Source organism: Primulina eburnea, chromosome 5, assembly GCF_022965805.1.
Source record: "Primulina eburnea isolate SZY01 chromosome 5, ASM2296580v1, whole genome shotgun sequence".
Taxonomy (NCBI): Eukaryota; Viridiplantae; Streptophyta; class Magnoliopsida; order Lamiales; family Gesneriaceae; genus Primulina; species Primulina eburnea.
Genome location: NC_133105.1, coordinates 22,973,708 through 22,988,969, shown reverse-complemented (window position 1 = coordinate 22,988,969; position 15,262 = coordinate 22,973,708). Strand labels below are relative to the sequence as shown.

The following is a 15,262-nucleotide window of genomic DNA, read 5'->3' as shown; positions in this document are numbered from 1 at the left end:
TTTCTCGTATTAGTTAATTGCAATTTAAAATGTGGCATGCATACATGCAAACCAGTACTGAAGGAGCGTAACTATTTTGGAGGGGAAAAAATGCCCCGACAAGTCTGCTAGCTCCATCCCTGATTGCAAACAAAATAGATTTAGTTAATTGAAAAAATGACAAACAAAAGATAATTTGAAAAACTTATTGATTAAATAAGTTGGTAAAAATAATGTTATACATAATTAAAGGGGAGTAATGGGATAATTTTCCGAAATTGAAACGTCCTTATGTGATACTAAGAAAACCATGGGTAGGACGACAATGATATGTGAGACCTATAATATATCAGAAAATCATAATATAATACTCCTAAGAATCCATAATGGAAAACAATTGTACTACCGAATGTTACCAAATAAGCCCCATTATGAGCCAAAAATCATGAACCCTAAAAAAATAAATGTTTATTTTATTTTTTTAATCTTAGGTTTGCACCCAAGATTCCCAATTGCTCAAGCCAAATCATGCACACCCTCCTCAACACCAAGTTTCCCAATTTCATCAATACCCTCATTTATCAATTCTTCCCAAAACCCTTCATCAATTGGCTCACAATCCCCTTTTTTCCCCGAAGATTTGTCCCCCATAATCACTTGAGGATTATGAATACTCAATGCCAATTTCTCAAGCTGCAAATCACCAAATCTTGGATTAATATTGTCACCATACTCTTGAGGCTCTAGCTTAACATAAAAGTTTCCTTCCCCAAGTTGCCCAATTCCAACATCGTTTTTGATTGCATATTCCATACTTCCTTGGCCTAATTCTGAAAACCCATTCCCAATATTTGTGGAGAAATTGGTACTTCCCCCTTCTTGGAAAACTAATTCTTCAAGACCAACATTTTTTGAGACATTCTCCAATATTCTTCTCCTCCTTTTGTTGCATAACAATACCTCAAGCTCTTTCTTCTCGTCTTTTCGCTGCAATATTTGTTGCAAGAAATTAGTGGGGTTTTGTATAGCATTTGCCAACAAACTAATAGTTTGCTTTTGCTTCATTTCTGTATCTTTTAGCCTTTGTTCCATTGTTCTAAGGCATGATAAAGTGGTTTGTTGCTGCTGCCTAAGTTTCACTAATTCCGTTGCTAGAACTAGTTTGTCGCGACTCAAACGATCAATTTCTGAATCTAATCCAAAACTTCCCACCTCCACACATGAGCCTTGACTTTGGTTAATCGACGTTTGAGAATTCGAATACTGAGTCTTTCTTCTTGCAATGCTTTTTAGAAGATGCCTTTGTCCCCTTAAAAACCCTTCATTTGCAAACTCCCACTTATCTGGATCAACCTTCCTGAAGCCCTGGAACATTACATTTATTCATGTTCTATATTACATAATACAGAAGGCCAGGAAATCTTGTGAAATATTGCAAAAAAATCGTAAGTTTTTAGTATAAAATGCAATATTAAGTGAAAAGTCTTAGCATCGGGGACTTTGCTCTAAAATTCATTCGAAACAATTTAATTAAGAAGCTCAACACTAATTAAGAATTAATTTCTTCATTATGTTTTCATGATTATTCGGTATCTACCGATTAGATCGAAATGATTTTGAAGAACTAGAATGCAGAAAATTAAACTAACAAAATGGAATTATCCACACAACTTATTATAAGTACTCTATTATCAACTATAATTATACCTAGACGTGGATCGAAATTATACTAAATTCAAGGTCAATAAGATCTATTTTTCTGAGGGAGAAAAAAAAAAAAGAATACATTTGGAAATAAATTGCGAAAAAGAGAGAATATTGCTCACATAAGTATTGAGCTGCCTCACAAAACTGGAGAAATTATTGTGCTTGAAGTACTTTGGAAGAAGATTCATGGAAAATGTTTGAGGATCCCAAACAATGAAACTATTGTCACCTGGACTCCACGAAACGATTTCATTCGTACTCGGATCGTCGACAAAATCATAAGTTTTGCTGAGAAATGGCGGAGGACCGGTCTCGGGTAAAGCCTCCAGTGGCTGTGGAATTAGTTCCTCGTTATCCCAGTACAGGAATGAACTTGATCCAACATGTTCCTCCTTCATGGAAACTACAGAAAAGTTCATAATATTTTTTAAGGATTTTTCAATTATATCCCTTCTTTTCTTGGCTGTTTTCCTCCTTGTACAAATCTGAGGATAAAAGGGTTTTGACAGAAGATTATCAAGATTTCAAATTCGAAAACCAACAAATCTACGATGGTGACTAAATGAAACAAGAAGATTAAGATTAAACTACGAGTAACAAGAAAATTGAGGTTATTCAATCACTCCTCGTTTCAAAAAAGACATAGAACAAGTAGCAGCCGGTGGAAATGAATGGGGCTAGCTAGGTTTTGGGGAAGATGGAGAAGAAGATTTAATCAGAATAAGGCGTTCAATTATTTAATGGCAACATGCATTAATTTATATTATGTACATTATTATTTTAAACCAAGTGTTGAATACTTTAAATATAGAATTAAATTTGATTGATTAAGTAATTATGACGCAAATATATCTGATATTCTGATGTAATTGATATTTTATATTTCGTAATTTTTTTAATAAAATGGATATTTTTCATATGAAATTTATTTTAGCACGAATATTTATGACATTTTTATTTTCATACTTAGATATTTTCATGTTTGATTAACCTTATCTATTTTGAGTAAATCTTTCTCGTTTTCCTAGCAAAAGTGACAATTATTTATTATTGTTACATTCAATTAATCTTCAAATTAAATTACAATTATTTCGACAATTTATTGCCAACCAATATAGACACGCGGCACCTTGCTACATTGAATTCTCTGGCATTACATCATTGGTCAAGAATACATTGGAAAACAAATAATATGTTCTGTTATATTTTCTACAAAACAAATTGCCCAAGATCGGTCTATTAAAACCTCCGAAAAATAATATAGTCTATTATGTTTTTTATTTTTAAAAATCAAGTATACTTAATCCTATGTTTTTTAATTAAAATATATTTACCTCATTTACGAGGAGTTTTATTAATGATTTTTAAAACACAAATTTCTGAATACGATAATTTTTTGCTTTTTCGAATTTTTACAGAGACGCTAATATAATTTGTCCAAATTCAGATAGGTTTACTTATTAAATAATCACATAATATAGAGAATTATGGAATTAAATTTAGAATACTCTTTAAATAGGTTAATGCAAAAATCAATCTTTGTAATACATGAATTGTGAGTGGAGATGCCATTTTATTTAAGACAAAAACTTGTGTGAGACGGTCTCACGGATCGTATTTGTGAGACAGATATCTTATTTGGGTCATCCATGAAAAATTATAACTTTTTATGCTAAGAGTATTACTTTTTATTATGAATATGGGTAGGATTGACCCGTTTCACATATTAAGATCCGTGAAACGGTCTCACGTGAAACCCACTCTTTATTTAAATGTTATTTGATGATGTTATTATAAGAATATTCCAAAAAAACTTGCTCTTTTTTTTTTTTAAAAATTGATTGTTGTGTTAATATGATCCATGAATGGTGGTGGCTACGACAAGTGTCCAAGGAAATCTAAGGAAAAATTTTGTTCGAAAATTTGAGACAAGTGGGAATTGTTAATAAAAATTTCAGACAAGTGGGAATTGTTGAGATTATATTGACCATGGTCCAAAATGACCAACACGAAGATTTGTGTAACGATTTCTAACCAATTAGTGAGGGACAGATAGTCTTTTGGAAAGCACAACATTTTTTTTTTTTGGTAAATATATTTAAAACACATCTAATAAGAGACACGTAGCTCGTTATGTTACATCATCGCATAATAAATATTTTTCAATCCGAAATTATATCAATTAAACAGATTTATAACTATATTAATTACACGTGCATATTAATTAAAATTAAAAATTATATTGATTGAATATGTAAATTACTAGTAATGTATAATGACATTCACAATAGTGGGTGTTTTTTTTACCAACATTCTTTTTAACATTAAAACTCATTATTTATGAGTCCTACAATCCACTAAATCATCTTAAATTTTTTTCATATTAAATAAAAATGTTTTAGAATATTTAAATCACTTTCTAGATGTTTCAACGGCTAGTTTTCAACGACTATTTTACAGTGAAAATTTTGAAAATATGATAATTGTTGAGGAAAGGTTAGTGTCTCACAATGAAGGCCGCTTGGATCAGCAGGAGGGAAGGATGACCAAGGAGTCAGTGCAAACCACAAAACATTGAGTTGGTTACATAGGTTATATTCTGTAAGCCTTGAGGAGAGCAACCAAAACGGTTGGAGAAGTCAGGGGTTAAGCTGACTCACCCGTGTATGTATATATATTCTTGGATCTCCTAATTGGGAAACACAAGAAGAGAGAAATTAAACACAAGACACAAAGCTGAAGCTTGCGTGAGGAGTTCTTCTCGAACAGGAAAAGAGATCAAGGAGAATAGTCTTGGTTGTATACTCTTGAGTAGTAGCTTTTTCCTCATGCCATTGTAAACGATGATACTTTCTGGTGTCTTGAATAAACAAGAGCTGATCGTCTTTCCCCCATGGACGTAGGCCGTTTCAAGACCGAACCACGTAATTCGTTTCTTGTGTAACTTTCTTTCTGATTTCGTTGCGTGATCTTGCATGGCCCTAAACAAGAGCAAGCTTGTATTGTAGTTCTATTTGTTAGAGTAGATGCCCTGCAAGCCAACGGTTGGCTTGAGAATTTATTGACTCAAGTGTAATAAACAATCTTTATTTTAATATAATTTACTTTTTAATGGTTTCGTTATACTTTATCTGTATACCCATGCAAGCAGCATAGATAAAGTCCTTGATTATGCTTTAATACAAAAGAATCGTAATTCGATGTTGAAACTCATTTGTAAACACTGCATATTATAAATTCGTTCCTAGTCGATTCAGTCGCCTAAAACATGGATAAATGCCGCTTGAGCTCGAGACTAGCATCTATGATGTTGTGTACTGCGTTTCTTGGTAAGGGCATAGAGATGTCCAAACATACAGATGGGTAGTCATATGATGATTATACCGAACAACCCTCCCTCGGACTTTCCAAGTGGTTATCATTCATCGAGAGGATAAGTCCGTGGTTACGACCATTAGTCCTTACGACCCGAGACAACGCTGAGGCTCTATATGCTAGGGCTGTGCTTTGACTCGTTTACCGGCTCCAGGAGAGTCATCAGGTGGCGAGGTTGGGTATAGTTGCGACACATATAGGAGCCAGTGCATTGTAGTCAAGGATTCACCGCTCACCTGCGGGTGTGGATATCCTATGTGATCTAATGAAATAATAGTGCATGGAATCTCTGGCCAGAGTATGAGATGTACGTTGGAGAAGGAGTTCTCCAATAGTACACGTGATGCCACTATTATAGTTATCACATAGTTATCGAATTAATATGCAACCCTCGATAAACCAATGGTTGCAGATTCGATCGGGATATATGAGATGAAGGGACCGTACTGTACGTTAATCATAATCTACTGGTTCTTGCAGGCACTATCAGTGATACCTAGGGGATCATGGGGCGATGCTACTAGACGCTCTTACCATGATCCGATGGGTGCAATTAGAAATGAGTTCTGACATTCTTGATCAAGGTGTTGATGAAAAGAATGGGGCTAACTAGGGTAAGCCCAAATAAAAGATTCTGTCCTGAATCACAAAGAGTTGTGAACCCACGGCTAGCTGTATCCATGAACCATTGAGGGTCACACAAGTACTGGATTGTTTGTTCCCGTTGAGAGAATAAATTCAAGAAGTTGAATTTATATTATATAGTAAATTCAAGGAGTTGAATTTATGATAATTAAATTTTGAGAGAATAAATTCATGAAGTTGAATTTATATTATATAGTAAATTCAAGGAGTTGAATTTATGATAATTAAATTTTGAGAGAATAAATTCAAGTAGTTGAATTTATAAAATTTGAGAATTTAATTTATTAAACTCAAATGTTGAGTTTATTAAATATTAAATTTTGGAGGTGATAAAAATTCAAGGAGTTGAATTTATAATTTAAATAATAAATTCAAATGTTGAATTTATAATGTATTTAATTTTATTAAGCTCAAGAGTTGAGTTGATTAATTAATAAATTAAATATGGTGGGTAATATGTTTAATGGACTTGTAGGAGTACAAGTCTAACATATTAAATAATTAAAGTTATTAATGGGCTTTGATTAATGGATTAAACTAGTGTGAATAGCTCAATTAGTTAATCAAGCCAATTAATGTTAATTAAAGGGCCCAATTATTATACTATGATAATTAGGTCATGGGTTAATTATAAATAAGAGTTGAGAAGAAAAACCCTACCCACCATGTGACACCTCGACCCGATTATAAAAAAAAAAATACAGCGGAATTTAAAATTTTCTTACAACTGGAAGGGGTTTCAAAATACATTTCCAAATATCATCAAAAGTATCAACATGATCAACTAAATGATACATCAAAATACAAAATCATCATTTTAAAGATCATGTACAAAAATATTGCTTGCAAAACAAACTTCTTCCTTCCAATCTTCGTATGCATATGACTCCAATCCACAGTCAACGTCCTGGCCCATCACTCTTATCTGCATCACATGAAATAACTGAAATGAGTATAAAACTCAGCAAGTGGAACTCTTACATAGCAATGAATATAGCATACTCTGTAAAACATGGCTTTAAAAACATAAATATCATCAACTCTGAAATGAATATCATAGCATGAATAATAATAATGATGGTATCTCCGGTATGGATTGATATATATATAGTATCTCTGTCTGTGGTGCTCGTATCCCATCGATAATAATCGACAACTCTGAGGGATATAAGCCTATGGTCGTTGATCAACTAATTGCATGCAATCTCTGACTATGTATCTATCAATCCAATAAAAATTTGAAACTCTCTCTATGGCATTTAAACAAACAATTTGCATACTCTTTCTTTTCTCTTGTATTCCCTTTTTATAATTGAGACATTAAATTGTCTCCAATATACAAAACAATGAAATCAATACATACTCAATGATCAAATGAAGGGAATAGCATATTAAAACCTTTGGAATACCATACATATATTATCATGTGAGCACAAGAATGAAATTCCACTTACAACCACTAGAAACCTTGAATATAACTCCTTGGCACACCACCTACAACAATAATCCATAAATAACACCATCATCAACTCAATAATCAAGAACCCAAGCCAATTAATCCCACAAATACAACAAACCCATATCATCTCTCCTCCAAAACCAAGAAATAACAACACCAAAAGCTTACCTTAGCTTCCTAGCACCAAGAAAAACTTCGATCTCAACTCAAATCACCAACTAGAAGCTTGAATCGAAGATAGGAAGTGAAAGAAAATGAAGAAACCCTAATCTCTAGAGAGAAATGTCGAAAAGAAAGGGGAAGAAATGAGTAAAGTGAAGCCAACTACCCACTTAAATCTCGAACAGTAACCCGAAATGCGCGACCGCGGGTGCGCTACTCTTTGTACCGCGGGTACGGTAAGTTCACGGCACTCCGATCCACCAATTTTCTGAAATCGACGACCGCGGGTGCGGTGCTACACCGCGGGTGCGGTGTCCTCTATACCGCGGGTGCGGTGTGACTACGGGAAAAACACCAAAATCCAACAATTACGACCGCGGGTGCGGTCCTTACACTGAGCGCGGGTGCGTTTTGGTCACGGCCAAGACAAAATCTAAGGCAACTAAAATCGACCCAAAACACTGAAACGACGCAACTACCATCAACTAACAATATCAACCACACCTCAAGACAATAATAACCAACAATACTATGGCCCATAATCACAACTCTTAGCAACACAACTAAACTTAAACTTAATCAATAAATCCATAACATACGAAAACTTAAACCGTACCATTCACCAGGCTCGGCTATTACAATCTCCCCTCCTTAGAAGAATTTCGTTCTCGAAATTGACGTCACTGCACGAACAACTCAGGATACTTCTCTCTCATATCATCCTCTGGTTCCCACGTAGCCTCTTCAATCAAATGATTCCTCCAAAGGACTTTAACGATGCCGATCTCTTTGTTCCTCAAAACTTTAACTTTGCGGTCCAGAATCTGAACCGGAATCTCTTGGTACGTCAAATTCAGCGTCAAGTCCAATGGCTCGTGGCGAAGAACATGGGAAGGATTTGCAATATACTTCCTGAGCATCGATACGTGAAAAACATTATGGACTCTGTCAAGATCTGGCGGTAGGGCTAACCTGTAGGCTCGATCACCAACTCTGTCTAAGATCTCAAAGGGGCCCATAAATCTCGGACTCAACTTGCCCTTCTTGCCAAACCGCATCACACCCTTGAGAGGTGCTATCTTCAAGAATACGTGGTCGCCAACCTCAAACTGCAAAGGCCTACGACGAAAATCTGCATAGCTATTCTGTCTCGACTGCGCAGTCTTCATCCTCTCACGGATAACAGAAACAACATCGGCTGTCTGTTGGACCAACTCTGGTCCCAACATCTTCCTCTCTCCAACCTCATCCCAATACAAGGGAGATCTACACTTCCTGCCATAAAGTGCCTCATACGGTGCCATCCCAATCGTCGCCTGGTAACTGTTATTGTACGTGAACTCAACAAGAGGCAATTTGGAATCCCAGCTACCAGGATAATCGATAGTACAAGCTCTGAGCACATCCTCTAGAATCTGGATGACTCTCTCTGATTGACCGTCGCTCTGAGGGTGATATGCTGTACTGAAAGCTAACCGTGAACCCATAGCTCTATGCAAACTCTTCCAAAACTCTGAGGTAAATCTAGGGTCACGATCAGACACAATCGACACAGGAACACCGTGAAGTCTAACAATCTCTGCTATATAATCCTCGGCATACTGGTTCATGGAGTACATCGTCTTGACTTGAAGAAAGTGCGCTGACTTGGTCAATCGATCAACGATAACCCAAATGGAATTGAAACTCTTCTGCGTCCTGGGAAGACCAGTCACGAAGTCCATCGTAATATGCTCCCACTTCCACTGAGGAATCGGCAAAGATAGCAATGTCCCAGCAGGTCTCTGGTGCTCAACCTTCACCTGCTGAAAAGTTAGGCACTGAGAAATAAACATGGCAATATCTTTCTTCATACCTGGCCACCAATAAAGTCGACGAAGATCCTGATACATCTTAGTGCTGCCTGGATGTATCGAATATGGCGCGGTATGAGCCTCTGTCATGACGTCTCGCCGAATATCATCACCAACAGGAACACAAATACGGCCTCTAAAAGTCACCAAACCGTCTCCATTCAATCCAAACTCTGAGTTACCTCTCTCCTCTGCTCTAGCTCTCAACTCTGTCAACTGAACATCATCAGTCTGCTCTCTACGGATCCTGTCCGTCAATGTAGCCCGAATGACCAACGCTGATAGACGAGCAATGGTCCCCGGAACTACCAAATCAATCTCCTCTCTCTGCAAATCCATCAACAATGGTCTCTGAATCAAAGAACTCAAAGAAGAACTCGACTTACGGCTCAAAGCATCAGCCACAACGTTCGCCTTCCCCAAGTGGTAACTAATAGTCACATCATAGTCTTTGACAAGCTCTAACCACCTCCTCTGCCGCATATTGAGCTCTTTCTGGGAAAACAGATACTTCAAACTCTTGTGGTCTGTGAAGATCTCACACTTTTCGCCATACAAATAATGTCTCCAAATCTTCAAGGCGAAAACCACAGCTGCCAGCTCCAAATCGTGCGTCGGATAATTCTTCTCATAATCTTTCAACTGGCGAGAAGCATAGGCTATAACCTTACCTCGCTGCATCAGCACTGCACCAAGACCCTTCTTCGATGCATCGGTATACACAACAAAATCCTCTGAACCACTGGGCAATGAAAGAACAGGAGTTGTCGTCAAATTCTCCTTCAACTCTTGGAATGAACTCTGGCAATCATTGGACCACTCGAACTTCACAGTATTCCTCGTCAGATTGGTTAATGGCAGGGCAATCTTGGAGAAATCTGAAATGAAACGACGATAATAACCCGCCAAACCAAGAAAACTGCGTACCTCTGAAACAGTAGTATGGATAGGCCACCTCTGAATTGCCTCAATCTTCGCTGGATCAACAGCTATGCCATCCTTCGAAACAACTTGGCCTAGAAAAGAAATCTGCTCCAACCAGAATTCACACTTCTTCAGCTTGGCAAACAGTCTCCTCTCTCTCAACAATTGAAGAACCACTCTAAGATGCTCTGCATGAAGCTCTCTGGTCTTGGAATAAATCAAGATGTCGCCGATGAAGACAATGACGAAGCTATCCAAATACGGCTTGAACACACGGTTCATCAGATCCATAAAGACTGAAGGAGCATTGGTCAGACCAAAAGACATCACAAGAAACTCATAATGACCGTACCTGGTCCGGAACGCTGTCTTAGGGATATCAGACTCCCTAACCTTCAACTGATAGTAGCCAGATCGAAGATCAATCTTCGAAAATACAGTAGCACCATGAAGTTGGTAAAACAAATCTTCTATCCGTGGCAACGGATACTTATTCTTGACAGTCACTTTGTTGAGCTCCCTATAATCAATGCAAAGCCGCAACGACCCATCTTTCTTCTTAACAAAAAGAACCGGAGCTCCCCAAGGCGAAGAACTCGGTCGAATAAAACCCTTGTCCAAAAGATCCTGCAACTGCGTCTTCAACTCCTTCATCTCGGTAGGGGCCATCCTATACGGAGCCTTAGAAATAAGAACCGTACCTGGAGCTAGATCAATCACAAACTCAACATCCCTATCCGGCGGCAAACCCGACACATCATCCTCAAACACATCAGCAAACTCCCTCACAACATCGATATCATCTATATTCAACTTAATCATTCTATCCACATCCACAATCGAAGCCAGAAACACATCACAACCTCTACACAGCAACTTCTCAGCCTCAAGACAAGAAATAAAAGGAAGGACCAGCGAAGTACCTGCACTGGAGAGCAAACCTCCCTTATTGCCATCATCTGCAAATGACACCGTCTTAGCAACGCAATCAATCACTGCACGATAAGTCGAAAGCCAATCCATGCCAAGAATAACATCAAATGCAACCATAGGGATAACAATCAAATCAGCAAAGACCACTCGCTCATCAATACGAACAGAGCACGCATACACAATCGACGTCGGGCACAACACATCCCCCGAAAGCAAAACAACATTGAACTGGAGGGGAAGAACAGAAGGAACTATACCCAAAGATCTCAAAAATGATTCAGACATAAAAGAATGAGTAGCACCTGTATCAATCAAAGTCGTAGCTACTCTGCCTGAAATTAAAATAGCACTAGAGATCACAGAAGAATCATGGTTTATACCTTCCTTGGTCATCGCAAAGATGCGACCCTGCACCTTATCCTTGCTCGCTCCCCTTGGACAATCTTTAGCAATATGGCCAGCCGTGCCACAATGGTAACAAGTATGAGAGCCAAATCTGCACTCTCCTCGGTGATGTCTGCTGCACTTAGGACACAGCGGCTTCTCGGGATCAACTGGAATTGACGGTGGTCTAGGGCTCGATTCCACCTTGCCCTTCCCTTTGAAACGATCTTTGCCTCTCTGATTCGAGCCCTGGCCTCTCTGAGCAATAGCTTGATGCCTCTCCTGCCTCTCTCTGGCGATATCTTTCTCGTCTTGTTCGGCCAATAAAGCTTTAGACACGATCTCTTTAAAAGTCACAGCTTTGGACATGTTGATATCTCTCCTGATCTCTGCACGAAGACCTCGAATGAAATGAGCACCTTTGTCCTTGTCGTTTGAAGCAATATACGGAGCAAATAGACAACCCTCCTCGAACTTGAGAATGTACTCATCAACATTCATGCCTCCCTGTCGAAGCTCCAGAAACTCAGTCACCTTCCTAGCTCGAATTGCATCTGGGAAGTACTTGTCATAGAACAGGTCTGTGAACTCTTGCCACTTCAAAGCTGAAACATCGACACCAACCTTAGTGGCATTCCACCAGATACGTACAGCTTTTACTAACATGAATACTGCACAGCTGATCCTGTCTTTATCTTCATACTGGAGATGGTCGAAGATTGCTTCAAGCGCTTTGACCCACTCGACAACCACTAACGGATCAGTGCTACCTGCGAATTCCGGTGGATCCATTCTCTTAAAAGCAGAAAAGATGGCATCAGTGCCAACTGCCTGAGCTACTTGGCCTCTCACTTGACCTCTACCCTGTCTTGTTCCTTGCAATCGAAGCAGCTGCTGAATCTGCTCACTATGGACTTTGGCTTGCTCTTTAAGCAACTTGCCGAACTCGTCGACAACTCTCGAGGAAGAACTATCCTCACCCTCTGACGCCTTACGCTTAGGAGGAATACTCTACAATGTGCTCACAAAAGACATATCAATAGATAACAATGGATAGATGCAAAGAAAACATACCGGACAGTTGAAAGTAGACGAAGTCATATGCATTGGTCCGAAGAACGGGGCTCTGATACCACTAAATGTGACACCTCGACCCGATTATAAAAAAAAAATACAGCGGAATTTAAAATTTTCTTACAACTGGAAGGAGTTTCAAAATACATTTCCAAATATCATCAAAAGTATCAACATGATCAACTAAATGATACATCAAAATATAAAATCATCATTTTAATGATCATGTACAAAAATATTGCTTGCAAAACAAACTTCTTCCTTCCAATCTTCGTATGCATATGACTCCAATCCACAGTCAACGTCCTGGCCCGTCACTCTTATCTGCATCACATGAAATAACTGAAATGAGTATAAAACTCAGCAAGTGGAACTCTTACATAGCAATGAACATAGCATACTCTGTAAAACATGGCTTTAAAAACATAAATACCATCAACTCTGAAATGAATATCATGGCATGAATAATAATAATGATGGTATTTCTCTTTTCTCTGGTATGGATTGATATCTATATAGTATCTCTGTCTGTGGTGCTCGTATCCCATCGATAATAATCGACAACTCTGAGGGATATAAGCCTATGGTCGTTAATCAACTAATTGCATGCAATCTCTGACTATGTATCTATCAATCCAATAAAACATTTGAAACTCCCTCTATGGCATTTAAACAAACACTTTGCATACTCTTTCTTTTCTCTTGTATTCCCTTTTTATAATTGAGACATTAAATTGTCTCCAATATGCAAAAAAAAGAAATCAATACATACTCAATGATCAAATGAAGGGAATAGCATATTAAAACCTTTGGAATACCATACATATATTATCATGTGAGCACAAGAATGAAATTCCACTTACAACTACTAGAAACCTTGAATATAACTCCTTGGCACACCACCTACAACAATAATCCATAAATAACACCATCATCAACTCAATAATCAAGAACCCAAGCCATTTAATCCCACAAATACAACAAACCCATATCATCTCTCCTCCAAAACCAAGAAATAACAACACCAAAAGCTTACCTTAGCTTCCTAGCACCAAGAAGAACTTCGATCTCAACTCAAATCACCAACTAGAAGCTTGAATCGAAGATAGGAAGTGAAAGAAAATGAAGAAACCCTAATCTCTAGAGAGAAACGTCGAAAAGAAAGGGGAAGAAATGAGTAAAGTGAAACAACCTACCCACTTAAATCTCTAACAGTAACCCGAAATGCGCGACAGCGGGTGCGCTACTCTTTGTACCGCGGGTGCGGTAAGCTCACGGCACTCCACCAATTTTCTGAAATCGACGACCGCGGGTGCGGTCCTGCAATCACCGCGGGTGCGGTGTCCTCTATACCGCGGGTGCGGTGTGACTACGGGAAAAACACCAAAATCCAACAATTACGACCGCGGGTGCGGTCCTTACACTGAGCGCGGGTGCGGTCTGGTCACGGCCAAGACAAAATCTAAGGCAACTAAAATTGACCCAAAACACTGAAACGACGCAACTACCATCAACTAACAATATCAACCACACCTCAAGACAATAACAACCAACAATACTATGGCCCATAATCACAACTCTTAGCAACACAACTAAACTTAAACTTAATCAATAAATCCATAACATACGAAAACTTAAACCGTACCGTTCACCAGACTCGGCTATTACACACCACCATAAACAATCTTCGAAAATCAGCCTCTTCCTCCTCCAAATATTTAGTTTACTTAATTAATTAGATTAATTAAGTAAATCATGATTAAAGAAATATTTTAGATTTCTTTATTCCAATTCTCACATAGCCTTTACGTGAGTTTCAAGGAATTGCAAGAAAAGAAAACTTTCGGCTCTTCCTAATTCAAAAGGCTCTAGAAATACTTTTCTTTCGAAAAGAAAAATTCGGCTTGGGTGTTGAGTCGATTTTTCGTGTTCTATCTCTACGCAAAAATTCTTCTAATTTTCTAGTGCAAGTTAGAAGAGGAACAAATAATCTGGTCGTGGACCTAATTCGGAGATCGAAGAATGTTCGTAGGGATTTTTACAACAAGAGCTACGTCCCCTAATACCGGAGTAGTTGGAGCCAAGTGAAATTATTCACCAAAGGTATAATTTTCTGACATCCTATGAATTTTTTTATCTAATATCATACGAGCGCCCAAAGAAAATTATTTTGATTTTCAAAATAAATAAAATTTTTTAAACTTCCGCCGCGTTTGGTTAACCCAGATCCAACAGTGGTATCAGAGCCAAGGTTTTTTCTATATCGTATGGTTTTGATATTGAATAAATTATTTCTAACCACACAAGAAAATTTTTCAGAAAATTATGGCACCATGAAAATTTATTTTTCCAGAAAAAAAAAAATTCGTTTCTGCCCGGAATTGTTCCGGCATGCGCGCACGGGGGCGCGCGCTATGCGGAGCGTCCGCACAGCGCTCGGCGGCCGCGCTGGCGCGCGCTGTGCAGAGCGTCCGCACAGCGCTCGGCGGCCGCGCTTGCGCGCTGTGCGGAACGCGTGCGGAACGTCCGCACGCGCCGCGCGCACCTGTGCGCCCAGCGCTCACAGTGGCTGCCGCCACTGCCCGAAACGTTCGGGCAGCGGGCGGGCAGCACGGGCGGCTGCCCGGGATCGTCTCGGGAAGCGTGCTGGATGATGTGCCTGAATTGTTTGGGCCTAGGGTGCAATTTTCTGATTTTTCAAATTTTTGGGTAAAATTGATATTTTTGAAAATTGGTTCAATTTTTATTTTGGAAATTAATTTTTGAA

General features: G+C 38.5%; 1 protein-coding gene across 1 annotated transcript; it reads right to left on the bottom strand.

Moving 5' to 3' along the window:
* Positions 1-371: 371 nt before the first annotated feature.
* LOC140831794 (heat stress transcription factor A-6b-like) lies at positions 372-2,372 on the bottom strand. Its single transcript, XM_073195536.1, has 2 exons — positions 1,806-2,372; positions 372-1,344 (listed from the first exon to the last, which is right to left on the bottom strand). Exons 1-2 carry the CDS (start codon positions 2,103-2,105, stop codon positions 496-498), a joined length of 1,149 nt encoding a protein of 382 aa, XP_073051637.1. The 5' UTR covers positions 2,106-2,372; the 3' UTR covers positions 372-495.
* Between the last annotated feature and the right edge of the window lie 12,890 nt (positions 2,373-15,262).

Coding starts and splice junctions, on each gene's coding strand:
- LOC140831794 (XM_073195536.1), bottom strand. CDS start 2,105: ATGAACTTTTCTGTAGTTTCCATGAAGGAGGAACATGTTGGATCAAGT. Junction 1,345..1,805: donor TGAGGCAGCTCAATACTTAT/GTGAGCAATATT, acceptor GTAATGTTCCAG/GGCTTCAGGAAGGTTGATCC.